Below are 25,893 nucleotides of genomic sequence, written 5' to 3' on the forward strand. Positions count from 1 at the left end.
GTGGCGCGTCGGTGGCGGGGCGCTGGAGCGGTGGAGGCGCGCGTGGCAGAGGAAGAGGAAGAGGAGTCGTGAAAAAGGCGTGTGGCGAGCGCCGCATTTTATAGGCGCGCCGGAAGCGGTGCGGCAAAAATGGCGCGCGAGCTGCCGCCTTTTCGCGCGCGCGCAAGCAGTTTCCGCCACCGCTGGAGCGCGATAAAACGTCCCGCGCGCTAAAAGCTGGGTTTACCACACGCTCGCGTCTTTTGACGCGGCCGTTGGAGATGCTCTTAATAGAATGCATATGCGCTAGTGATCAATTTAGAGACGCAATAAAGGAGCATTCGCTCGGGCACGCGTATCGTGCGCGAGTAAAACGCAGCAACGAACGAATCTGCTTCGTGCAACTCAAAATCTCATTGCAAAAGAGCAAGCTAGGAGATGTGAGATGTGACCCACACAAGAAGAGCATGTGATGTATGCTTTGACAAAGCGAGCAAAACGCCGTCAACAAACAAAAGTACGTAACAGCTCTTACCTGTTCCCAGCATAGAACAAACCTAATCGCCTCATGCAATCATGTTAGGTACGTGATCACCAACAACCGGATTGGAGATGGACATCCACACGCCGCTAGCTTGCTCTCTAATTCTCCGGCCCTCTTGGTCTACTCAGGGTCCAATCGATGTAACTGCGACACAGAAGCTTATCCGCAGAGTTCTCCGTCCGCATTTCACTGTGCCGGACGCCTTGATATCTCTCCATCGGTCAGTTGCTGTAAGGCCAGCAAATCGGATGGATCCACCTTTATAAAGGCTTTGCTTGCACAAAACGATTAGGAGTTGAGTTACTACTGCTAGTTAGGCGTGTTAACATCCTGTAGATGTCCTTGTCCACAAGGTAGGTACGCTTGAACGATGATCGATGAACCGAGACGGCACTCGCCAAACGTATGTACAACTGCACCGCCATCACTATACCTTAGACAACAATCGTACGAAGAGCTGGCCGAACGATGCGTATTAACACTTACTTCACCTTCAAAAAGATGGCAAGTAATTCCTGATATGGCGATTTCGTTGGCAATGCCAAGCTACCAGTTACTTAATTACAACGTCGTTCTTCTCCTCTCTAGATGTCCACCGCAAGAATATCGTGAGAAAGATGTGTGAGCCGAAAAGGCCAGCCAACAGAGAGAAGAAAGTAACTGCCCCTGCTAGCTAGTCAAGCATTGGCAGTTGGCACTCCGGCAAGCTTTGCGACCACGAAAAACATGAGTCTTTTTTCCCCTTTCGATCGAGAAGGTGTAAACCGGCCAGTGGTAGCCAGCTAGCTAGCTGGAGTAGAGTCATTTCTAAGGCACATTTGATGTCTGGTCTAGACGTCGTCGATCGGACACTCGATCGCGGAGGTGTTGGAAAAGACTCATACGGCGGGACCGGTGGTTCCTCTTCCTACTCCCAACCAACCCCAACGGAAACCACTGAGCTCACCAACTCCCAGCTGCCACACCGTCCCTCACGTCGCCGTCGCTAACTGGTGTGCATGCCATGTATATAAGGCCATGGCCCCTGCAGGCCTCTGCCCATCAGTCGATCCATTGGCCGAGAGAGAAACGCATTGACTGTTTTCACAGACGCTCTGCTCTCTCGTCTCCGGCTCGGTTGGTTGATTTGTGTCGAGCTTGCAGCTGGTGCTAAGATGGGTTCCGCCGGTGGCGCGTGTCTGGCTGCCTTGGCCGTCTTGCTCCTCGTGATCACGACGGCGTCCGCGGCGAAGTACACCGTCGGCGACAGCTCCGGCTGGACCACCGGGGCGGACTACACCACCTGGGCCAGCGACAAGAAGATCAAAGTCGGCGACTCCCTCGGTTAGTAGTACAGTACTTAGTACCAGCCGGCTTTGTAGCAACATTTTCGTCTAGCTTGCCACGGCATTTACTGACGAACGGACGGACGGGCATGCATGGCAGTGTTCAACTACGCCGGCGGGGCGCACAACGTGGCGGAGGTGAGCGCGGCGGACTACGCGTCGTGCTCCGCCGCCAACGCGCTCAGCAGCGACGGCAGCGGCACCACCACCGTCGCGCTCAAGACCGCGGGGAAGCACTACTTCATCTGCGGTGTCACCGGCCACTGCAGCAGCGGCATGAAGCTCGCCGTCGACGTCGCCGCCGCCACCGCCGCCTCGCCGCCCAAGGCGTCCCCGACGACCCCGGACGCCCCCGACACCCCCTCCACAACGCCGACGTCCCCGTCCACCCCCGGCGCCACGCCCAAGACCCCCGCGACCGTGCTCGCGCCGCCGGCCAAGCAGTCGGAGTCCGGCGCCAGCGAGCTCAGGGCCACGGCGGTGGCTGGCCTGGGCGCCATCGCCGGGCTGGTGGCCGCGGGGCTCTTCTAGAGGGGCGAGGCCAGGATGGAGGCAGTGCTGTACGTACGTACGTACGTTAGGTTGCATGTCGTCGATCAGCTCATCGTGTCAGTCGTTTCTCGTTTGTTGAGGAGGCCATCTTTCTTTTGACGGAGGGGACTAGCTTTTGTTGTGGTTGGCAGTCACGGTGGTTGGGTACCTTGGATTCTATGTTATGATTTTTTTTTACATCACACTCATGTCATTGTCGTATATTTTTTTGCCTACTTTGTGCTGTGGTACGTGAGTGTTGGATCATTTATCTATAGGCAGATTTGCACGTGTGATTAGTGAACCTTCATTTGCATTGTTTATCTTTTTACATAATTCATTCATGTGGCGTATGAAACATGTCACAATCGGTTGTTCTTGGAGAGGTTTATTTTGATGGCCACAAGGTACAAATTAACAACCGGTTTGGTCATTGATCTTGGATGGTTGGCTACCAAGACGCCCGACATAGTGCAAAACCACTCGCGTTAGGCTCCTTCCATTCAACGCAGTAAGCATTACCATCGACCAAAAAATTAAAGAAGACCAATCCAAAAACGGCTTTGCTAAAAATCAGTCGAATGAGACTTCGAGAAGTCCTAGTCGATACTATAATCCGTTGATTTTGCATTGAGATTTGTGCAGATAATTTTTTTTCCCAGTTTTTTTTCTTCTTGCAGAGACTTCGCGAAGTCTCAGTCGACTGAGACCTAAACACACTCATCCGAAAACAATTTTCCTAAGTCTCGATTGACTTAGACTTCGTTATGTCTCAGTCAATGCTATATGCTTTTGATCTTGCATCGTGATATATACAAAGTTTTTCTTTTAATTTTTTTCATTTTGTTTTTATACACTATGTCACTTAACTAAGACTTAGTTAAATCTCAGTCGACTGAAATCTAGCCACACCCATCCAAAAATCAAATCCAACTATAAACATGTTAAAGATTGAACCCCGGCCCCTGCATCGTTGTGATACAATCATTCTTATTAATTATCAAGCAAAGTACAAAACAAAGGTAATCACACCTAAACAATTACAATATATGAAATTAACACCTACGACTAGTAGATCGACTTCCAGACATTACTCACATCTAGATTTGCCATTTTGGTTCTCCATTTATATATCAAATTGGATTTGAAGTTTTAGAGAATCGTAAACATGTATCGAAACTCAATTTATTTCAAGAAACTTCAAAACCTTTTAGGGGTGCTGCCGTGTATTGGTGGCACAGTAGCACCCATACTGCTTGTGGCACTAGAACTTCTCTCTAAGATGAAATCATAATCGGTCACATACCCGACAAAACGGCCTTAGGATTCTAGAAACTATGATTGTCCAGACTCCATTCTACTCCCTTCTTTACAAACTATAAGTTTTTTTAGAGATTTTATTAGAAGACCACATACTGAGTAAAATAAGTAAATCTACTATATAAAGTATGTCTATACATTCGTATGTAATCCCTTAGTGTAATCTCTAAAAAACTTATATTTAGAAACGGAGGAAATAACTGTTGTCTGGCAGTTTAGATGCAGCAGCAAGTAGTAACATATTTAGTTCACCAATCAAGGGAGTGGCAAATATATCCGCGAGAGAAAGGAAAAAATGAGGGAAACTAACAACGCGGTGGATTCTATATATATGCTTTGCTTTTTGCATGACTACAAGAGTCGGCGCTACCAAATTGTTAAAGATTTACTCCCTCCATTTCTAAATATAAGTATTTTAAAAGATTTTACTATAAACCACATACGGATATATATAAATATATTTTAAAGTATAGATTCATTTATTTTGTTCTGTATGTAGTCCGTAGTGAAATCTCTTAAAAAAATATTTAGAAACAGAGGGAGTACACGACAACAGGTAAAACAAGAAAGAATTCCTTATTTAACACTATTTTAAAATTGGATTCCTTATTTAGCACTGAAAAAACATTTCTTTCCTATCTATCATTAATTATAAATTTTATTTCCAATATAACACGTCTATCAATTTTTAGAGCTAGCAGTGTTAAATGGCGCTTGAAATGACAATACTACCCTTGGCACTAGTATATCACCAAAATTTTCATTATCTTTTCCCAATGTCTCCCGTTCTGCTAGTTTTAGAACGCCAAACCAAATCATGGGAGGACTACACGCACGTGCATGCAAAAGGTAGCTGCTTGATTGAATAGTGCACGCACGTACTCCCTCCGTTTCATAATATAAGTCTTTTTAGAGATTCCACTAAAGGACTACATACGGATGTATATAGACATATTTTAGAGTGTAGATTCACTCATTTTGCTTTGTATGTAGTCCTTTAGTGAAATCGCTTAAAAGACTTATATTTAGGAACGGAGGGAGTACATGTGAGCCGCTGACCAATGAGTCCAGCCTATCAGGTAAGCATAACCGACGAGTCCGACCTATCAGGTAAGCATAACCGATGAATCCTGTTAGGAAAGCAAATTGTCTATATTGAAGGCCCAAGAGGCATATATATATATTACACATGACTTGAGGTGCAAGGAAAGTAAACATAGACTAATAAGGACTCCTAGACTAATACTAACAGACTAATAAGGACTCCTAGACTAATACTAATACTTCCTAACACCCCCCCTCAAATGCAAAGCGTATGCAATAGCATTACATTTGAAGAAGTGTAATACTAAAAAAAATGATAATCCAAATCCGCGTCGTGAGAGTGTCGTCGTAGCATGAAGAGTCTTCAAAACTTGTCGAGTCGCCGAAGAAGAGAACGAAGAGATGGCACATCAGAGGTAGACACCGCATCACTTTAAGATACAAGATAAGTATCAAGAGAAGATGGGTTGTCAAAAGAAGATGGCACATCAAGAGAATAAAGCATTGTGCAGAAAATCATAGTCCACGACAACCTCGGCGAAAGAAGCTCGGCGGATAAGGCACGATGGACGTAGATTGACAATGCAAAAGAAGTCCAGAAAATCCTATAGAAAAACAACAAGGGCAAGTAGGCCACAAAAGTTGCATAGAAAGGATCAGGACCGGAAGAAGGCTGACGAATTAAGGTATGGTGGACTCGCATGACATGAGAAAACACAAAATATGAACGGATTTGATGGACGCAGCGGAAAATATAGAAAACTAGAAAACTAGAAAGCACTAGATTAGGGATGATGGCAGCGGAAGAGAAAAAAATAATATCATGGCGGCGAAGGCCAATGCCAACCAGAGTGTGCATGAGACGGTCCTGACTGTGTAGAAGATGGTTGCTCAGTGCGGGAAGCCTGAGTCAGAATACCATCAGTACCCGTCGAGGAAGAACCTGAAGTAGCGAGCAGACGCTTAAGTAGCAGAATATCCTGCTCAGTCAAAGCGATGGCTGAAGCTGTCGAGGTAGATGACGAAGTCTCTGTAGATGATGATTGCGCCTGGCGCAAGTGGTTCTGCTTCGTGTAGCAGTGGGACTCAATATGACCATCTTTGTTGCAGTAGCCACAATGTGGACGGGGGCGACCTGAGCCTCCAGAAGGAGTGGGCAAGAGCGGCGGAGCACTCGAGTGAGAAGGGGTCAGTGCAGCTGGGGGCGTAAAAGTAGCCCGAGCAGCGAGCACCGAGGGAACCTCCAGCAAACCAGCACCACGTAAGCGAGTCTCCTCAGCACGAATCTCAGAAAGCGCCTCCATGAGAGAAATACGGCCACGAGCAAACAGCTGAGCACGCCGAGGCTCAAACTCCTTACGGAGTCGAGACAGGAACTCGTAGACGCGATGAAACTCCAAGTTGGTCTGGACAGCCTGGCAACAGGGGCAAGTACGACAACCAGCGGTACGGAGAGAATCGAGCTGACGCCAGATAGCAGAACTTTGTGCATAGAAGTCATCAACAGTAGAGTCACCCTGCTGAAGAGCATGCTCCTGACGAACCACGGAGAGGTATAAGGCATCACCAGAGGGCGCATAGCGCTGACGAAGGCGAGTCCACATCTCAAAGGCAGTAGGAAGGCCCAAAAACTCAGAGGCAAACTGAGGCAGAACGCTAGTAGTGAGAACAGCTGCAGCACGAGCATCATCATCAAGCCACTGGGTGTAAGCAGACAGAGCACCATGATACGTCTGAAGAGCCTCCTCATAAGCCAAAACCTTCTCATCATCGGCCTGAGAAGCATTCGCAGGAAGAGCCGGTGGGGTCGGTGGAGGGGGAGCCACGGGAGTAAGCGAGCATGGCGGACAGCAGACCTCGCCAGAAAGAATACCCCAGAGACGGATGCCACGCATGTGAATGCGCATAAAGCCAGTGAACTCGATGTAGTTAGTACCATCGAAGATCACCGAACAACGAGGAACAACAATGTAGCCTGATGATGAAGACATTTTTTTTCTTTTTTTTTCTTTTCTTTTTTTTTTTTTAGGAATCAGCAGTAGCAAGCCGGATCCAATCGAGATTAGGACGGATCAGGGCGGCGGTTGGCGGGCGCTGCAACGGGAGGACGAGAGCAGCACTGGTTCTCGCGAAATCAGCAGCAGGAGCGACGAAAGCAGGACCCTGGGTCGATCTCAGGACGAGAGCAGCAGGAGAGCCGGCGACTTGAAGAAGACCAGCGGATGGAAACCGAATCGGGAACAAGTCCAAGCAGCGGAGGAGTCCGGATCAAAGCAAGAATCAACCGCGGCGGGTGGAGTCCGACCTGCAGCAAGGCCGCAGCGGATCGCGTCGGGAGGAGGCGGCGGCCTCCCGCCAGGAATCGCTGGGCCGCAGCGGGATCGAGGCCACAGCGGGTCGCGTCGGGAGGATGGTGGGTCGCGTCCAGCCTGGAACCGCTGGGCCGCAGCGGGAGCCAGCACCGCAGCGGGATCGTGGCAGGTAGCGTCGGCCTCCAGCAGAAGCGAGATCAGGGGCGTTGCCTGAAACCACTGGGATCTGGGGCGGCTGGATCGGATCAGAGAGGAGGGGCCGGCGGCTGTGACGGGAAAAGAGGCCGGCGGCCGTGATGGGAAGAGGAACAAGCACGAGTTGCGCGTGCGGAAAAAAACCAAGGGCTCTAATACCATGTTAGGAAAGCAACTTGTCTATATTGAAGGCCCAAGAGGCATATATATATTACACATGACTTGAGGTGCAAGGAAAGTAAACATAGACTAATAAGGACTACTAGACTAATACTAACAGACTAATAAGGACTCCTAGACTAATACTAATACTTCCTAACAAATCCAACCTATCAAGTAAGCTTATGCTAGCTTGCTGGATCGATCAACTCTGCTCTCACGACGAAACAAACGCAAACACAACATGCTACCACTGGCTCCAGCAGGTGCGGCGCAGTCGGCTAACTCCAACGTACATACAGATTACATGACACTTCTTCTTATGGATGTGCCCACCTACCACCAGCGTTTAGATTTCTAGTGAGCCGCCAATCGATAAGCCTGGCCTACCAGATAAGCTTAGGCAAATTATTTTTAGCACAACCTTTTGGTCACACCAACTAGTGTTATCCCACCTTTAAATATGACACAGAAATACAGGAGCAGATTGGCTAGATGTTTGAGGGTAAAATTATCATTTCATACACCATTAGCTCAAATATTGGACAAAAGTGTTATATTGGAAATAAAATTTAGGGTTGACGTTATATAAGGAAGAAATATCTTTTAGGTGTTAAATAGGGCATCCAATTTTAAGACTGTTAAATAAGGAATTCTCTCTATGAAGTACCTGTTCGGAAATCCTCCTGCTCCGTGAAAATAGAGGATTTGCGGAGCACCCGTTCCCCCGCTCCGTGTATTTTAACATCAGCTCCGCCAGCTCCAGGAGCTGAGTTGCGGAGCGGAGGAAAGCCAAACAGGGCCGAAGTATACATCTTCAAACTTAGCACTCCATTTATGTTAGAACCAACAGACGAGATTGACATTGATTCATGGAACAGCCTAAATTTAAATTAGTCGGTTTGTTACAATTTGAGCACGAAGATTCATAATGTGCAATCCTCATCAGAGTGGTAAGTAATGATCATCACATGTATTTTTGGCATATCTAATAAAACTGCGAAAAGATGATTAAAACGGGTGTCATACCAAAACAAAAACATAAGCCAACACAAGTAGAACACGTTCCACCACAAATCCTACATAATTAGGAATGTAAATTTGATGCAAACTAATAGCACAACAGTTCATTGAAGCTCACTTATCAAGGGAAAATTTACACATCAATTGTGCCAGCTAATGATGCATGAGATGAGCATGTGCTTTAGCTTACGTATCATGTTCTCCAGTAAGCAGCTACGTCTTACTTTGTACTTTTAGCTTGCCGTAGTACAAGCCTAAAAAAAAACTCAACCAAACACTAACTGATTTGGCGTTAACACCTTGTGGCTGTATGCAGGACATGCTGGCATCATTTAGTCTTCCTAACCTAGCAATTGTGATTGCCTGCCAAGACACATAGCAGTTGATGATTCAAAATCAGAGTGGATCACCTTATCATATTACTATGCAGAACTGCACATGATATGCGAGTATGCTCATTAGTCTTCGTATTGCTGCATCAGATATTAGTATAGGTAATCCTTAAGCTTGTCAATGATTGTATCCTCCTCTTTGGTATCTATTAACATGTCAAGACAAACAAACACATTGGGAACACCAACACTGCTTATCAGTGTACACACTTCACATAATCTATGACTACAACGATGTTAATCTATGGCTACAACGATGCATTTCTTGATATAAGTATATGAAGTTAGCAATGAGCCAGATAACACAAAAATATTGACTCTTTAACTTCGAATTAACATTTAATGGAAAAGTATATCCCAGTTTGCCCTAAAGGCCGTACCCAAGATAATAGGCCAGAACAGCAAAACAAAAGAAAGAACACTGAGCAACGCCCATTCAAGTTTTCATTGGTCAAATCTTCAATAATCATGAATAAATATGGCTCTAAATCATATTTTAGGATACATTCCTGATCAGGGTTCTCTTGGAAATTGGAGTATAGAGCGTTTCCAGAACTGTCTATGATTGCAGATATTGTCATGGAGGACTCGATGCATAATATGGCAGCAATAGCATCAAGCTGTGTAACCTCATTTCTGAACATTAGTCTTGCGTGTGCTACAAGATGGAAAAATATAGAACTGTGAGAATGAAGCCAGATGTGAATCAGAAAACATGTCTGAAAGGGGAAAAGATCCAGTAGAGATGACAGAACATGCCTTGTGCCAGCCTTATCAAACTCTCGAGCATACGCACAGTGGTCCTCGCTGCACAAAATCATGTCTTTGAGCAGCTGCAAAACTCTCCAAGGAAAATAAATGTTCTACTAACCTGCATTATGTGTTCCATCACTCCGCTGAAGCTGATAATAGCCTGAGAGAACGCGTTCTGCTTCCTTTGTCAGCACCGGATTAAACCGCTGTTTTACATAGTGGATATATCTGTGATTTTAGAATACTCAAGCATCATTATACAGCATTAACAATGACAAATAAAATCTCGGCAGTAAACAGCACAATCAGACAAGCCAAATACACTTGAAAATTTCAGCTGCTTATTATACATGACCTGACAAAATAGCAATTCCTAAGGCAACAAAAAGGTCTGAGCATTAAGTAGAACATAATGAAACACATGTACTTGTCTTTCTGAGCACAAGTCTCTAAGCTCAACATTGTCATGTTGGATATCTACCTTCTCAAACAGGGGAGTGTCCACTCTTTTATACCCAAAGGTTGGGTGCTTTTTACGACAGCGTCATTGGTCTTGTTTTCCTCTGCTTTAGTGCTCTACATAATTTCAAAAAGATAGTGCTTAATAGAGCAGTTTATTCCAGAATGACAGTCTGCTTGTATTATGTACATCCTTATAGAGTTGATAGTGAGGCCCATATCTTGTATATGTTCCAATTATGCAATACAGAAATTTGGCCATTTTCCATGTTTCCAAACAAGGGTAAGCATATCCAAGAAGCAACACAAGAGACCAAGCTCAACAGAAAAGCAATAAAACCATACCTGAGCTAATATATGAGATGAAATTATACCATCCAACTTAGGGTCCTTTATATCCAAGAGAACAAGAACTATATCAAATCTACTCAACAGTGGTCCTGAAAGTGTTGTATTCACGGATAAGGCTGAAAATGGGAAGTGTTTCAAAAGGTTATGTGCGGTTGCACCTTCAAAGGAATCTAAACTTCTAAAGAAATTACAATAACTAAATATCATTAAGCTAATTGCACCATCAAATTATTAACCTTACTAGTGTGATAATGTGCGGTTTTAAAGACAGTTATGGTATTGTGGTGGTAGTCTATTGTTTATGCCACAATTGGATCGAGCCTCATATGCAACACAGATAAATGACTAAATGTTGAGCTATTATAATATAGAACTGCAGAGTAAATACACGGTGCCTGAAATACTGTGATGTGTACTTTTACTATTAAGTAGCATGTCTATACTGATGTTATGTGCAGTACATTCATTTGAATCATATTGTCCTTTTGGATTAGTGGCACCAAAGACGGTAGTCCTTGTACTGAGTGTTGTCACCAGTCCAGCCTGAAAAGGCAAAGAAGTGATAATACCTTACTAAATTGCACGCTGGTGAGTATGAATGGCTCGTTAAATGTTGTAATTGTATTGAGTGAAAGAGGCATGGTACCTTTGCAACGCTTATTGTTTGTTGTTCCATGGCTTCATGTATTGTTGTCCTGTCATGCTCTCGCATACTATTGATGAGAATGTTAGATGGAAATTTATATCAGATAAAACATAGAGGCGTAAATCAATGGTCTTTATTTTAGCACAAGGCTAAGAGCGCTAAATAATAACATATCATATCTCACGATAATCCAATAAAAAAACTATCCATTTAGCATGGAAAATACATCAAATAAAACAACTGAAATGCAAATAAATATTGTTCGATTAGGGCTGGTAGCAGTAACTCGACAGGAGTCCAGGACTTGCAGCCGCGGCGCTCCAGAGCTATAGGGGTGTCTGCTTGGAAGAGGGGAGGGGAGATAGATTGATGATTATTGTTGTGTCTGTTGTTTCGTAGGCCAAGCATCTTCATACAGAGAGGGGCATCAAAACCGAACAAAGAAATTAAGCTGATCCAGGGGGATGCTTTCTCAAGATAACAAACTCATTAAAGGTAACAACAGACTTGGACGCCAATCCTCTCTCTACTCATACCACAAGCAAGCCTGATGTGCGGCATAATCCTTGTGGTCCCACTGTTTGTACTAATGACCCTGCGTTACAGTGCGTGTCCACTGTACAGGAGCATTTCAGCTGTGAAAAGTGAGAATACATATACAGGAGGGAGTCAAGAGTGCTTGTGATGAGCATTTTGAAGATCCTAAGAATTAACTATAATAAGAGTAAATGAGTATGCAGTGCAAATTTTTGGGCACGCTTTTTGGTGAAATAAGTGGAGGTTGCAGATTATTATCAAGCTATTGGAGATTCGAACAGCGGAGGCTGTTATCAAGTAAAGTGCATGTATCTTGATTTTATTGTCCAAATGAGATCATTCAAGCTAAATATACAAGAATCTGATCCATCAACGAATCTCAAATATGAGTATATGACATAAATTATCGTAATAATCCATTCTCAATATTTTCACAATATCAAGCCAGTTGTACTCCCTCTGTCCCAAAATAAGTGTCACAGATTTAGTACTACTAAATCTGCGACACTTATTTTGGGACAGAGGGAGTACAATAGATCAGGAACTCGGATCTGTTGAATCTCAGATAAGACACAGGGCACTGATTGTATTAGTGGGTAAAGTACTGGGTAGCAAATTAGCCAGAGAAACAGTCCAACCTATCAAATTCATCTATGCAGCACAAACCACCATCGGCCAGAACAAGGGCACCAGCCTCAAGCATCCACTCACCTATCATTGAATTCAAAAGAAAATTGCTATCAAGAAAATTAGTGCTACTTTCAATGAAAAACAACACCAAAAATTCATGCAGAGAGGGAATGGTAACATCAAACACATATACCTCCATCCTTGACAGCAGTCACAGTCAAACCAGCACTGGTACTTCCAAGACCAGTTGTAATCACAGAACGATTGCTCAATTTAGCAGCAAACTTCAAAAACTGGGATTTACCAGTACCTGGAGTTCAGTGAAACACAAATACACAATACAATTGTCTCAAATGTATACTTACCAATCTTAGATGTGGTACACGAGAGTGACAATTGCAACCTCATAAGCTACACACACTCGTAAATAGACTGTGAGTTAGTTCTCATGCCATCATGTCCATAGGTTCCTTCCAACAATTAAGGGTAAAACAAAATCATATGCCATAGTGGGCTCCTAGTTCTATCATAATATGTTTATTGCTTTTGTTTGTCACTTAGTGTGTATGAACATTATCACTTGTGACCGTGGATTTACTACTAATCCGCAATCATCAACTAAAACTAAAATATTTATTACTAAAAATGTTGGAGTGATGTGATGGTTTGTCTGTCATCCCATCCCTCCACCAACTTTATGACTGCTGTAATTATTATTTGTAACTTGTAAGTCACTAAGTTGCCTTGTTATTCTAATTCAAAGCTAGTTTTTGTGATCATGATGGAGACTGGCCAAGATTAGATTTATTTTAACTGTTTCCGTAGCAGCGTGGGGGCACTCACCTATTGCTGTGAAATACAGAAGTACTTAGTCTCTTAGGTACATACTAAATGCAAAATTTTGAATGTATAATTAAACCCTGTGGCAAGCAGTGGAGGGGTTATCTCTCTCTTGTGCTACTCTCAGTCTAGTTACAATATAAACTTTGCATAAGTCCAAACCCTATTGTCGGCTTATACATTTTTAATGTCATATATACTCATCGTATCTCAATAAAACGTGTCATTACAAACATTAGTACCTGGATCACCAACGAGAAGCATATGGGGTTCACCACGAACCTTTGTTCCAGAAGCATCAACATGCTGCACTCCACCGATCAATGTAAGAGCAACTGAAATTTAAATACATCATGAATAGTCAAAATGCTAACAGTATTTAACATGAACGCTTAAAAGAACAAATTAGTAATTAAAAAAATTCCAGACGAGACTTAAACACTACTGAATTACTAACAATATAGCATACTGACACAAAATAGCATACCTGCAAGCTTTACCGTGAATAACCCACAAATCTGAGGACAAATGCCTTTCAAGATTTTATTTCTTCCTATGTACACAAAAAAGAAATAATCAATAATTTTTAAATGGCAACTTAAAAACTCTAGGATGCAATTTGACATATGGAAAAAAATCGACGAGGCCAAGTTTTTTCACAGTGAGGTTCAAACCACTGGTCTACAAAACATTGAGGGAAGAACTTCAGCACCTCCTAGTGGAGTAGCTCTGTTTTCTGCCCAGAAAAGCTCAAAATCCTTGATAATTTCCTCAGGGATGTCTATACCAGACTTCAGCTCATTAGTTCTCCTGTATAACGCAGCACACAGACATTGTTCAAACTTCAGAATTCAGCAACCGTAAAGTGCTGAGCAGATGTTGTCCATGGCGGCATTCAACTAGTTCTGTAAATGATCCAAAAAGGAACTATGGTGCAATGAATAGAAATAAATCATCGACTCGGGTCACAAACAGTGGGGGAAGGCTTCCCTTCACATGAGACCATATAATAATGTAGATGTTGACATATCGATTACGTGAAATTCTTTACATTTTATTTTTTCAACAAAAAACCCAACAAAAAATAAAAAATCAACAGCGATTCTAGATTATTTTTTTAAGTTGCAACAACTTCACAAATGTGAAAAAACTACCATTACTACTTTCCAGAGCTGAAGTTGGAAAAGAGGAATACCCCCTCCATTTCTTTACTTCGCATATTAGTGTTATCTTATAGGTGAAACATTGTAAAGTTTGACCAAGTTTATATTAAAAAGTATCAACATCTATAATACCACATAAACACAATATGAAAAAGAGTATTCCATGCTGGGTCTAATGATATTGATTTGGTATTATGGATGTTGATTTTTTTTCTTAGACTTGGTCAAACTTCACAAAGTTTGGCTTAAGACAACACTAATATGCAAAGTAAAAAGAAATGGAGGGGTTAGTTCGCCTTATCAATTACCTCACATAATTGGCAATAAACATAGGATCAAGGTTGCAACGCACATCCTTAACATCAGAGGACCACTTTGCAGATAATATACCCGTAACAATGACGTCATCTGAAGAAAGAACACACTTGATTGAATATCAACGTAACAGAACAGCAAGAAAGCAACAATAGATGGACATTTAGATAGCAATTCCAGCATAAGAAACACATCACTTTTCAGCTGGGAACAATGAGAAACCAGCATACAAACTAATCTGGTAAAGCTCCTGATATAAAGATTAAGAACTCTGATCTTTTCAAGATCATCACAACACAAGGGCTCACAGAATGCTATAAATGGATGAGCCCAAAGAAGCTACTTTCCTCCAGCTTTAACAAGATCAACAAGGTCATCCATCAAAATCACAGGCATGGAACGGGGTATAGACCCAACATCCAGAAGTTGCACGCTTTCTTGGATTTTTATTTCTTGATAATCATGACAGGTTATGCTATCTCCCATCAATTGGAAAGAAGCACTTTGACAACCTTTTGAACTCTGCATGAAGAACAAAACTATTAGTAGCTCCTTCCGCAGAAGATGGGTAGTCTCAAACAGTCATAAAATGTACTCCCTCCGTCCCAAAATAAGTGACTCAACTTTATATTTACAAAGTTGAGTCACTTATTTTGAGACGGAGGGAGTAACAGGTAAAAAAGAACAATAAATGATGTACATTGGACATCAGAGGGTAAAACCATTGTCAAATATAGGTAGAACCAGAAAACCAAAGACTGTTTCTCACTCAATGAAATCACACTTCCTTCGATTAAAAAAACGAAATGGAATACCGTGGATGGGCAAGATGCAGGTAGAGTTATACGATTCCCAGCCTCTAGCTCGGGATGGCAGGGGAACCTATTCAATACACAAATAAATTAAGGTCAGGTGTCTTTATGATAATAAAATACAGCCATGGCACTCAACACTCTTTCTAAGGAGTAACAAGGAGATCATTGTATGCTAAGGAGTCTGCAATCTCTGAATGTATCTCACTCAATTACTTAATATTATGCTACTACTTTAAGTAAGTTAATTAGTTAAGCCTCTCACACTGCAAGCATTTAAACACGGGAAACTTAAACTCGGATTGCAGATTTGCTCACCCAGCTTTTAGCTTACAAGCTTATGTAACAAGAAGATGGTAATTAATAGACCACTGTCTCCAGCAATGTAAGAGAAGATGATAATCTCGCCAGCACAACTAAAATATTTAGATCTCATGAAAAAAATAAAAATATTTAATTACTTGAGGAAACAGCCATCAAGTATCAACTTTAATTCAAGAAGAAACATTCTTCAAATTCTTAGAAAGGCCTGTACCGAGCCATGTTAGTCAGTAGATCACAATCTAAAGTTACTTAATTACACTAATATGCAATTCACAGTTATGCTTGACAAGCCACTAATATGCAAGGGCTCGAATATGTAGCCAACAATACCAGTATGATATTAAGGCCTAAAACATGCATCACAAACCTGTGGTTGCATTTCCTGCATTGATACATCCGCTCGCCCTCGATCATCTTCACACCGCCTGATCTGATCACAGTCCCCTTCAGAGTCAGCAGAATCCTCCTATGCTTCACCCTAACCTTCCCGATGCTCGGCGACGACTCTGCAAAAATGACAACATCGCCGTCAAATCAGGAAAACCCCTAAACAACTGAAACATCACGTGACCAAACAATCTTGCAAGCATTACAACGAACACAAAACGCGCGTGCGTGAGCGCACCAGGGAATTCCAGTGGCGACCCGCAGACGTTGACGCGCACGTGCACGAACTTCTTCTGCACGGCAGCGGGCCTCGACTCGTCCGGACTACCCAGCGCCTCGCCCTTTCGGAGGATGCACAACACCTCGCTCTCCTAAGACAAAAAAAAAATGCTCGAGAACTGCGGGGATGGAAGCGGGGAAAAAAAGGGGGAGGATACGGGTCGCACGGCGGGCTGGTTCTACTCACCTGGGCGAGCTGAGCGGCCTTGTCGAAGTAGGGGAGGAGGCCCTTGGGGTTGTTGTAGAGTTCGTTGGCCAGGCCCGGGTCGAAGTCCAGGAGCTCCGCGAAGCTGCGAGGGGGGGACGGGACGGGGTTAGGGTTTGGGGAGGAGGGGAAGGGGGGCGGGGTGGGGGAGGAGGACTCACTCGATGACGAGGGGGAAGTGGAGCGTGGACTCGGGGTGGACGAGGATGCGGCGGAGGTCGCCGGAATGGAAACTGCAGAGGAACTCGGCGAGCTTACGCACGTCATCTGCGCGCGTGTCTGCCTCGCCGTCGGCGGCGTCGAACTCCTCGTGCGGCGCCGGCGGCCGCATTTGGGCGGCGATTGGGGTTTCGGCGGGAAATGGCGGAGGAGGGGAAAACTAGACACTGGTCACTGGTCAGGACGGTGGTCGCGTTGTTCAGTTTCTTTTCTCTCCGAGAGAGAGACTTGGGTTGCGATGGGCTTTGGCGACTCCTTCGGTAGTCTGGTGGGCTTTAGGGCGAGGGTTTGTTCACGAGCAAACCTGACCAAATGGGCGGGCCGTGCCGTGATAAACAGGCCGGCACGGCACAGTCCGACCACGAACGTTTAGTACACGGCCATGTCGGGCCGGCACGTGTGCTGAGCTTCACGGCCCACACAGCACTACGATTAAAGGCGGCAATCCATCGACACATTTAGCTAGGGCTGGGCGTTCGGTTTATATGGTTAATACGGTTCGGTTTATATGGTTAATACGGTTTATTCGAATTTATATAATTTCGGTTTTGGAAAAATAAAAACCAAAATAATCATTCAAAATTTAGAATATGAACCATATTAACCATAATATATCGGTTCGGTTTGTTCGGTTAACCGAAAAACCAAAATTCATGCACTTATCAATATAAGTGTAATGACTCGAGAGCACTGATTTGGATTGTATAATATGTAAAAAGATAATCACAGTTCTAGCAACCTTAATATCATTCTATGGTTTATTCAGTCCAGCAAACTACTAACATAATTAAGTAGAAAAAGGACACGGAACGTGAAATGTATTATGTGCGGAGAAATGTGTAATGCCTTCATACTGTTGCACTTTCGAAAACAAGGTATTACATGGGGTATTCACATATCGGTTTGTTCGGTCTATTCGGTTTCTGGGCACCAAAAATCGAACAAAAACAAAACACCAAACAACCTTAAAATTTCCCACCGAACAAAAAAACAAACCATCAAATAAACCGGCAAATCGGTTAATACGGTTCGGTTCGGTTTGTTTTCTCGGTTTTTGGTTTTATAGTGCCCACCCTACATTTAGCTGTCATTGTAATTATTTATCCTATTAGGCGGAAAATCTTATTTGTCGCTCTGTGCGAAGCGATGTTCAGGCTTCGCATAGAACGGGCGGGGGATCGGGCTGGCCCAGGTAGCGAGGGTGTCGTGCCTGGTTTTGGGAACCTTCCACAGGTTCCAACCGGTTTTTTTTATTTTGAAAAACTTCTAGAAGGTTCATTGAACCGGTTTTTTCATTTTACTGTCTTTTTTTGTTTCTTTTTTCTGTTTCCGTTTCAAAATTATTCTGAATTTTAAAAAAATGTACTGGAATTTGAAAAAATGTTATGGATTTTGAAAAAATGTTCCTGAATTTGAAAAAAGTTCAAGAAATTAAAAAAATCCAGAATTTAAAAACTGTTCTGGAATTTGAGAAATGTTCCAAAATTTGAAAAAATGTTCAGATTTTGTGAAAAAATGATCCAGAATTTGAAAAATGTTCGAGATTTAAAAAATGTTCCGGGATTTGAAAATATGTTTCGGAATTTGAAAAATGTTCCGGAATTGAAAAAAGTATTCCAGAATTTGAAAAAATATTCTAGATTTTTAAAAAATGTTCTGAAATTTAAAAAAAAATGTCCTATTGCGAGACATAGTCACGCCCCAAGACTTTCTGTACCACGTGTTGTGCGCCATGATTAGCTTACAGCGCTCGATGCCCATTAAGACTGCACACACGCACGTGATTCTCTAATTTAAAAGGGGAACGGGGCACACTAATGGGCTGGCCCAGCTAGATTCGCGCTTGTGCGTCCGCTCGGCTGCTCGCCGCAACGAGCGACGCATAGGAGCTCCCCTATTAGGTTGTCTATTTGACCTATAAAAATAAAAATAAAATCCTAAATGAACCGTATCGTGCCGGCACACGTGTCCATCCTCCACGCCCATGCACGTCCCTAGACGGACCACGTGTTGGGCTAGGCACGCGTTCTAACGGGCTCGTTTGTCAGGCAGGCCAAGTTGGCCACATTTGTTCACGAGCGAGGAAATTGCATCACGGAGAAGGGAACAACTATCCGAGGAGCGCTCCTTCAGAAGTCTTTCAAAGGTCATTCTGAGTGTCGCCACTTGCCGCGTTTTCACCCACCTCCACGTGTCGCATTCTCGATATTCTCTCCAGAAAAAAATGTATGCATTTTCGGCTTTTTTAATGAGTTTATTCGAAGGGTTTCAGCGTTTCGGTTTCACATCGGTCTTTCTTGGTTTTGGGGTTAAAAATCCAAAAAATGCACGAAAAAACATGTTTTCTTTTTTTCGTGAAAGACACGATCATGCCTCTCAAAAAAATATTACCTAATTTTCCTTTCTCAAGGGGCACGGTTTTGCTTCCATGAGAGGTGTCAGTGTCAAAACTGACGGATCTCGAGTAGGGGGTACAAACTGTGAATCTTGGATCGATGGGTAACAAGAGACGAAGGAGACGATGTTTTACCCATGTTCGGGCCCTCTTGATGGAGGTAAAACCCTATGTTATGTTCTTGTTTATATTAACGACGGAGTATCGAATACAGAGTCGATCTACCTCTAGAGTGTATGTTGTGTTCTAAAACCCTATGAGTAATGCTCATAATATATGATCATATGAGATTGTCTGTCGACTAGCCTGGCCTCGGTTTATATAATGCACAATAGGCCTAGGATAACAAGAGTTCTAGTCAGTTACATCGGTGTAGAGGAGTCCTAGTCAGTTACGTCGGTGTAGAGGAGTCCTTGTCTTGATCACCAAGTCTTGTGGAGTATTCCTTGTATATGTCATCGGATGCCCGAAGTTGCCCAGGAGTCCGGCCCGTATACGGCCCGAGGACCCCTTAGTCCCAGACTCCCTTACTAGCCCCCGAATTGGTCGTCAATGTCGTAGTCTTGGTCCTTAGCATCACGAGTCCAAAGTCTTCGGCTTGCGAGGCGAGTTCTTCTCCCCATTTATGTTTGGCATGTTGGAAATATGCCCTAGAGGAAATGATAAAATAGTTATTATTATATTTCCTGTTTCAATATAATCGTTTACTATCCATGTTATAATTGTATTGAATGAAAGCATAGATACATGTGTGGATATATAGACAAAACAATGTCCCTACCAAGCCTCTAGTTGGCTAGCCAGTTGATCAAGGATGGTTAAGGTTTTCTGACCATATGCAAGTGTTGTCACTTGATAACTGGATCACATCATTAGGAGAATCATGTGATGGGCTAGACCCAAACTATGAACGTACCATGTGATTGTGTCATTTGATTGCTATTGTTTTCTACGTGTCAAGTATTCATTCCTATGACCATGAGATCATGTAACTCACTCACACCGGAGGAATACCTTGTGTGTATCAAACGTCACAACGTTACTGGGTGACTATAAAGGTGCTCTACAGGTATCTCCGAAGGTGTCCGTTGAGTTAGCATGGATCAAGACTGAGATTTGTCACTCTGTGTTACGGAGAGGTATCTCGGGGCCCACTCGGTAATACAACATCACATACAAGCCTTGCAAGCAATGTGACTCAAGTATAAGTCAAGGGATCTTGTATTACGGAACGAGCAAAGAGACTTGCTGGTAACGAGATTGAAATAGATATACGGATACCGACGATCAAATCTCGGGCAGGTAACATACCGAAGGACAAAGGGAATGATATACGGGATTATATGAATCATTGGCACAGAGGTTCAACCGATAAGATCTTCGTAGAATATGTAGGATCCAATATGGACATCCAGGTCCCGCTATTGGATATTGACCGAGGAGTGTCTCGGGTCATGCCTGCATAGTTCTCGAACCCGCAGGGTCTGCACACTTAAGGTTCGATGGTGTTTTAGTATAGTTGAGTTATATGTGTTGGTGATTGTAGGTTGTTCGAAGTCTCGGATGAGATCACAGACATCACGAGGGTTTCCGGAATGGTCCAGAAATGAAGATTGATATATAGGATGGTTTCATTTGGTCATCGGAAAGTTTTCGGGCATTACCGGTAGTGTACCGGGAGTGACGAATGGGTTCCGCGTATTCACCGGGAGGGGCCCACCCACCCGGGAGTGAGCCTAGTGACCCTAGGATGGTGCACCAGCCCTTAGTGGGTTGGTGAGGCCATCCCAAGAGGGCTATGGCGCCACAAGGGAAAATACCAAAGGAAAGAAAAAAAGGAAAGAGGGAGGTGGGAAGGAAGGAGTGGACTCCTTCCCCCAGACCGAATTGGGGTGGGAGTCCACCTCCTCCCTTTGGCCGGCACCCTTGGGGCCCCCTTGAGCCCCAAGGCTAGCCCCTCCCCTCCTGCTATATATATTGGTGGTTTTAGGGCTTTTGAGACACAACTTTTGCCACGTGCAACTCAAACCTATACCACGTAGTTCTACCTCTAGATCGGATTTCTACGGAGCTCGGGCGGAGCCTGATACGTCCATTTTGCATCATGCTTTCATGTTGATATTTATCGCTTCTTGGGCTATTATTTCACTTCACGGTACAATACTTATGCCTTTTCTCTCTTATTTTGCAAGGTTTACATGAAGAGGGAGAATGCCGGCAGCTGGAATTCTGGCCTGAAAATGGAGCAAGTTTGAGATACCTATTCTGCGCAACTCCAAACACCAACAACGAGGATTTTCTTCGAGATTTATAAAAAATATTGGGCCGAAGAAGTGCCAGAGGGGCGCCAACAGGTGGCCACAAGCCTGCTAGGCGCAGCCACCCCCGTGGCCCCGCCTAGGGGGCTTGTGGGCACCCAGCTGGCCCTTTGGCTCCCCCCTTCTGCTATATGAAGGGTTTCATTCGGGAAAAAATCAGGAGGAGGCTTTTTCGAGGATTCGCCGCCGCCATGAGGCGGAACTTGAGCAGAACCAATCTAGAGCTCCGGCAGGACGATCCTGTCGGGGAAACTTCCCTCCCGGAGGGGGAAATCATCGCCATCATCATCACCAACACTCCTCTCATTGGAGGGGACTCGTCACCATCAACATCTTCATCAGCACCATCTCATCTCCAAGCCCTAGTTCATCTCTCGTTAGCAAACTTCGTCTCGCGACTCCGATTGGTACTTGTAAGGTTCCTAGTAGTGTTAATTACTCTTTGTAGTTGATGCTAGTTGGATTACTTGGTGGAAGAGTTTATGTTCAGATCCTTGATGCTACTCATTACCTCTCTGGTCATGAATATGATTATGCTTTGTGAGTAGTTACTTTTGTTCTTGAGGACATGGGATAAGTCATGCTAATAGTAGTCATGTGAATTTGGTATTCGTTCAATATTTTGATGTGTTGTATGTTGTTTTTCCTCTAGTGGTGTTATGTGAACGTCGACTACATAACACTTCACCATTATTTGGGCCTAGAGGAAGGCATTGGGAAGTAGTAAGTAGATGATGGGTTGCTAGAGTGACAGAAGCTTAAACCCTAGGTTTATGTCTTGCTTCGTAAGGGACTGATTTGGATCCACTAGTTTAATGCTATGGTTAGACTCTGTCTTAATTCTTATTTCGTAATTGCGGATGCTTGCGAGATGGGTTAATCATAAGTGGGATGCTTGTCCAAGTAAGGGAAGTACCCAAGCGTCGGTCCACCCACATATCAAACTATCAAAGTAAAGAACGCGAATCATATGAACATGATGAAAACTAGCATGACAGAAATTCCCGTGTGTCCTCGGGAGCGTTTTTCCTCCTATAAGAGTTTGTCTAGGCTTGTCCCTTGCTACAAAAGGGATTGTGCCACTTTGCTGCACCGATGCTACTTTTGTTACTTGCTACTTGCTACGAATCATCTCACCACACAACCACTTGTTACCGATAATTTCAGTGCTTGCAGATATTACCTTGTTGAAAACCACTTGTCAGATCCTTCTGCTCCTCGTTGGGTTCGACACTCTTACTTATCGAAAGGACTACGATAGATCCCCTATACTTGTGGCTCATCACGACTCTTTTTCGGCGCCGTTGCCGGGGAGTGAAGCGCCTTTGGTAAGTGGAACTTGGTAAGGAAACATTCATATAGTGTGCTGAAATTTATTGTCACTTGTCACTATGGAAACTAATCCTTTGAGGGGCTTGTTCGGGGTATCTTCACCTCGAACGGAAGCACAAAGAGTTGCTCCTCAACCTGCTGCACCTACTGAAAATATTTTCTTTGAATTTCCTTCGGGTATGCTTGAGAAATTGCTGGCTAATCCTTTTACAAGAGATGGAACATCACATCCAGACTTGCATCTAATCTATGTAGATGAAGTTTGTGGTTTATTTAAGCTTGCAGGTTTGCCCGAGGATGAGGTCAAGATGAAGGTCTTTCCTTTATCTTTGAAGGATAAGGCATTAACATGGTATAGGCTATGTGATGATACTGGATCATGGAACTACAATCGGTTGAAATTGGAATTTCATCAAAAGTTTTATCCTATGCATTTAGTACATCGTGATCGGAATTATATTTATAATTTTTGGCCTCGTGACAGAGAAAGCATCGCTCAAGCTTGGGGGAGGCTTAAATCAATGTTATATTCATGCCCAAATCATGAGATCTCGAGAGAAATTATCATTCAGAACTTCTATGCTCGACTTTCTCATGATGATCGCACCATGCTTGACACTTCTTGTACCGGTTCTTTTATGAAGAGAGATATTGACTTCATATGGAATTTATTGGAGAGAATTAAACGCAACTCTGAAGATTGGGAGCTTGAAGAAGGTAAGGAGCCATGTATGAATTTCAAGTTTGATTGCGTTAAATCCTTTGTTGAAACAAATACCTTTTGTGACTTTAGTGCTAAGTATGGACTTGACTCTGAGATAGTAGCTTCACTGTGTGAATCATTTGCTGCTCATATTGATCTCCCCAAAGAGAAGTGGTTTAAATATCATCCTCCCTTAGAAGTCAATGTATTTAAACCCAATCCAGTTGAGGAGAAAGTCATTGTCTATAATGATCCTATTGTTCCCAGTGCTTACATTGAGAAACCACCTTTCCCTGTTAGGATAAAGGATCATTCTAAAGCTTCAACTGTGATATGTAGAGGCTACATTAGAACACCTACACCCCCTGAGCAAATTAGAGTTGAACCTAGCATTGCTATTATCAAAGATCTTCTGTCCGATGATGTTGAGGGACATAATATTCACTTCTGTAAAGATGCTGCTAGAATTGCTAAATCTCATGCTAGAGACAAACATAGGTATGTTGTTGGCACGCCTGTTGTTTCTGTTAAGATAGGAGATCATTGTTATCATGGTTTATGTGACGTGGGTGCTAGTGTTAGTGCAATACCTCAATCCTTATATGATGAAATCAAAGACGAGATTGCACCCGTTGAGATAGAGCCTATTGATGTCACTATTCAGCTTGCCAATAGAGATACTATGTGCCCTGTGGGAATTGTTAGGGATGTTGAAGTCTTGTGTGGTAAAACAAAGTATCCTGTTGATTTCCTTGTTCTTGCTACCGCACAAGATAGCTTTTGTCCCATCATATTTGGCACACCTTTTCTCAATACTGTCAATGCTCATATTGATTGTGAGAAGCAAATTGTCACTATTGGCTTTCAAGGTGTATCACACGAGTTCAATTTCTCTAAGTTTGGTAGACAACCTCATGAAAAAGAGTTGCCTAGTAAGGATGAAACTATTGCCTTAGCTTCTATTGTCGTGCCTCCTACTGATCCCTTAGAGCAATAGTTGCTTGAGCATGAAAATGATATGCATATGGATGAAAGGGATGAAATAGATAGAGTTGTCTTAGAACAATATCCTATCCTTAAGAATAACTTGCGTGTTGAACTGCTTGGGGATCCACCCCCACCAAAGGGTGATCCTGTGTTCGAGCTTAAACAGTTGCCTGATACTCTTAAGTATGCTTATCTTGATGAAAAAGAGATATATCCTGTTATAATTAGTGCTAGCATCTCAGAGCATGAAGAAAAGAAGTTATTAAAAACTCTGAGGAAGCATCGTGCTGCTATTGGATATACTCTTGATGATCTTAAGGGCATTAGTCCCACTCTATGCCAGCACAGGATTGATCCTGATTCCAAACCAGTTGTTGATCATCAAAGGAGATTAAATCCCAAGATGAAAGAGGTAGTAAGAAAAGAAATACTAAAGCTCCTGGAAGTGGGTATCATCTATCATGTTGCTCATAGTGATTGGGTAAGTCTGGTGCATTGCATCCCTAAGAAGGGAGGCATTACCGTTGTCCCTAATGATAAGGATGAATTGATCCCACAGAGGATTATTACTGGCTATAGGATGGTGATCGATTTTAGGAAATTGAATAAAGCCACTAGGAATTATCACTACCCTTTGCCTTTTATCGACCAAATGCTAGAAAGACTGTCTAAACACACACACTTCTGCTTTCTAGACGGTTATTCTGGTTTCTCCCAAATACCAGTTGCACAATCTGATCAGGAGAAAACCACTTTCACATGCCCTTTCGGTACCTTTGCTTACAGACGTATGCCTTTTGGCTTATGTAATGCACATGCCACCTTTCAAAGATGTATGATGGCTATATTCTCTGACTTTTTGTGAAAAGATTGTTGAGGTTTTCATGGATGACTTCTCTGTTTACGGGTCTTCCTTTGATGATTGCCTCAGCAACCTTGACCGAGTCTTGCAGAGATGTAAAGACACCAATCTTGTCTTGAATTGGGAGAAGTGCCACCTTATGGTTAATGAAGGCATCGTCTTAGGACATAAAATTTCTTGATGACCCACAACCTATTGATGATAGCTTTCCCGATGAGCAATTGAATGTCATCAATACTTCACGTAGTGCACCATGGTATGCTGATTATGCAAACTATATCATTGCCAAATATATACCGCCTAGTTTCACATACCAGCAGAAGAAGAAATTATTCTTTGACTTGAGACATTACTTTTGGGATGATCCTCACCCTTATAAGGAAGGAGTAGATGGTGTTATTAGATGTTGTGTACCTGAACATGAACAGGGACAGATCCTACAGAAGTGTCACTCCGAGGCCTACGGAGGACACCATGCGGGAGATAGAACTGCACACAAGGTATTGCAATCAGGTTTCTATTGGCCCACTCTCTTCAAGGATGCCCGTAAGT

At 43.3% G+C, this 25,893-nt stretch overlaps 2 protein-coding genes across 3 annotated transcripts; one reads left to right on the plus strand and one right to left on the minus strand.

The window, feature by feature from the left end:
• Positions 1 to 1,548: 1,548 nt before the first annotated feature.
• On the plus strand, positions 1,549 to 2,582 carry LOC123409270 (blue copper protein-like). Its single transcript, XM_045102217.1, has 2 exons — positions 1,549 to 1,846; positions 1,949 to 2,582. The coding sequence occupies exons 1-2, from the start codon at positions 1,678 to 1,680 to the stop codon at positions 2,377 to 2,379; spliced, it is 600 nt and encodes a 199-aa protein (XP_044958152.1). The 5' UTR covers positions 1,549 to 1,677; the 3' UTR covers positions 2,380 to 2,582.
• Positions 2,583 to 9,124: 6,542 nt separating this feature from the next.
• On the minus strand, positions 9,125 to 16,981 carry LOC123410084 (probable DNA helicase MCM9). 2 transcript variants are annotated; one of them, XM_045102973.1, is made up of 19 exons: positions 16,687 to 16,981; positions 16,508 to 16,610; positions 16,280 to 16,409; positions 16,022 to 16,160; positions 15,334 to 15,400; positions 14,866 to 15,040; positions 14,512 to 14,611; positions 13,753 to 13,850; positions 13,528 to 13,593; positions 13,283 to 13,375; positions 12,394 to 12,510; positions 12,209 to 12,281; positions 11,034 to 11,100; positions 10,849 to 10,930; positions 10,382 to 10,503; positions 10,059 to 10,153; positions 9,696 to 9,805; positions 9,584 to 9,631; positions 9,125 to 9,482 (listed from the first exon to the last, which is right to left on the minus strand). In XM_045102973.1, exons 1-19 carry the CDS (start codon positions 16,854 to 16,856, stop codon positions 9,157 to 9,159), a joined length of 2,181 nt encoding a protein of 726 aa, XP_044958908.1. In that variant the 5' UTR covers positions 16,857 to 16,981; the 3' UTR covers positions 9,125 to 9,156. The 2 variants fall into 2 exon arrangements, with proteins under 2 accessions (XP_044958908.1, XP_044958907.1); XM_045102972.1 differs by having other exon boundaries at positions 16,280 to 16,412.
• Between the last annotated feature and the right edge of the window lie 8,912 nt (positions 16,982 to 25,893).

Source organism: Hordeum vulgare, chromosome 7H (genome assembly GCF_904849725.1).
Source record: "Hordeum vulgare subsp. vulgare chromosome 7H, MorexV3_pseudomolecules_assembly, whole genome shotgun sequence".
NCBI classification, from domain to species: Eukaryota; Viridiplantae; Streptophyta; class Magnoliopsida; order Poales; family Poaceae; genus Hordeum; species Hordeum vulgare.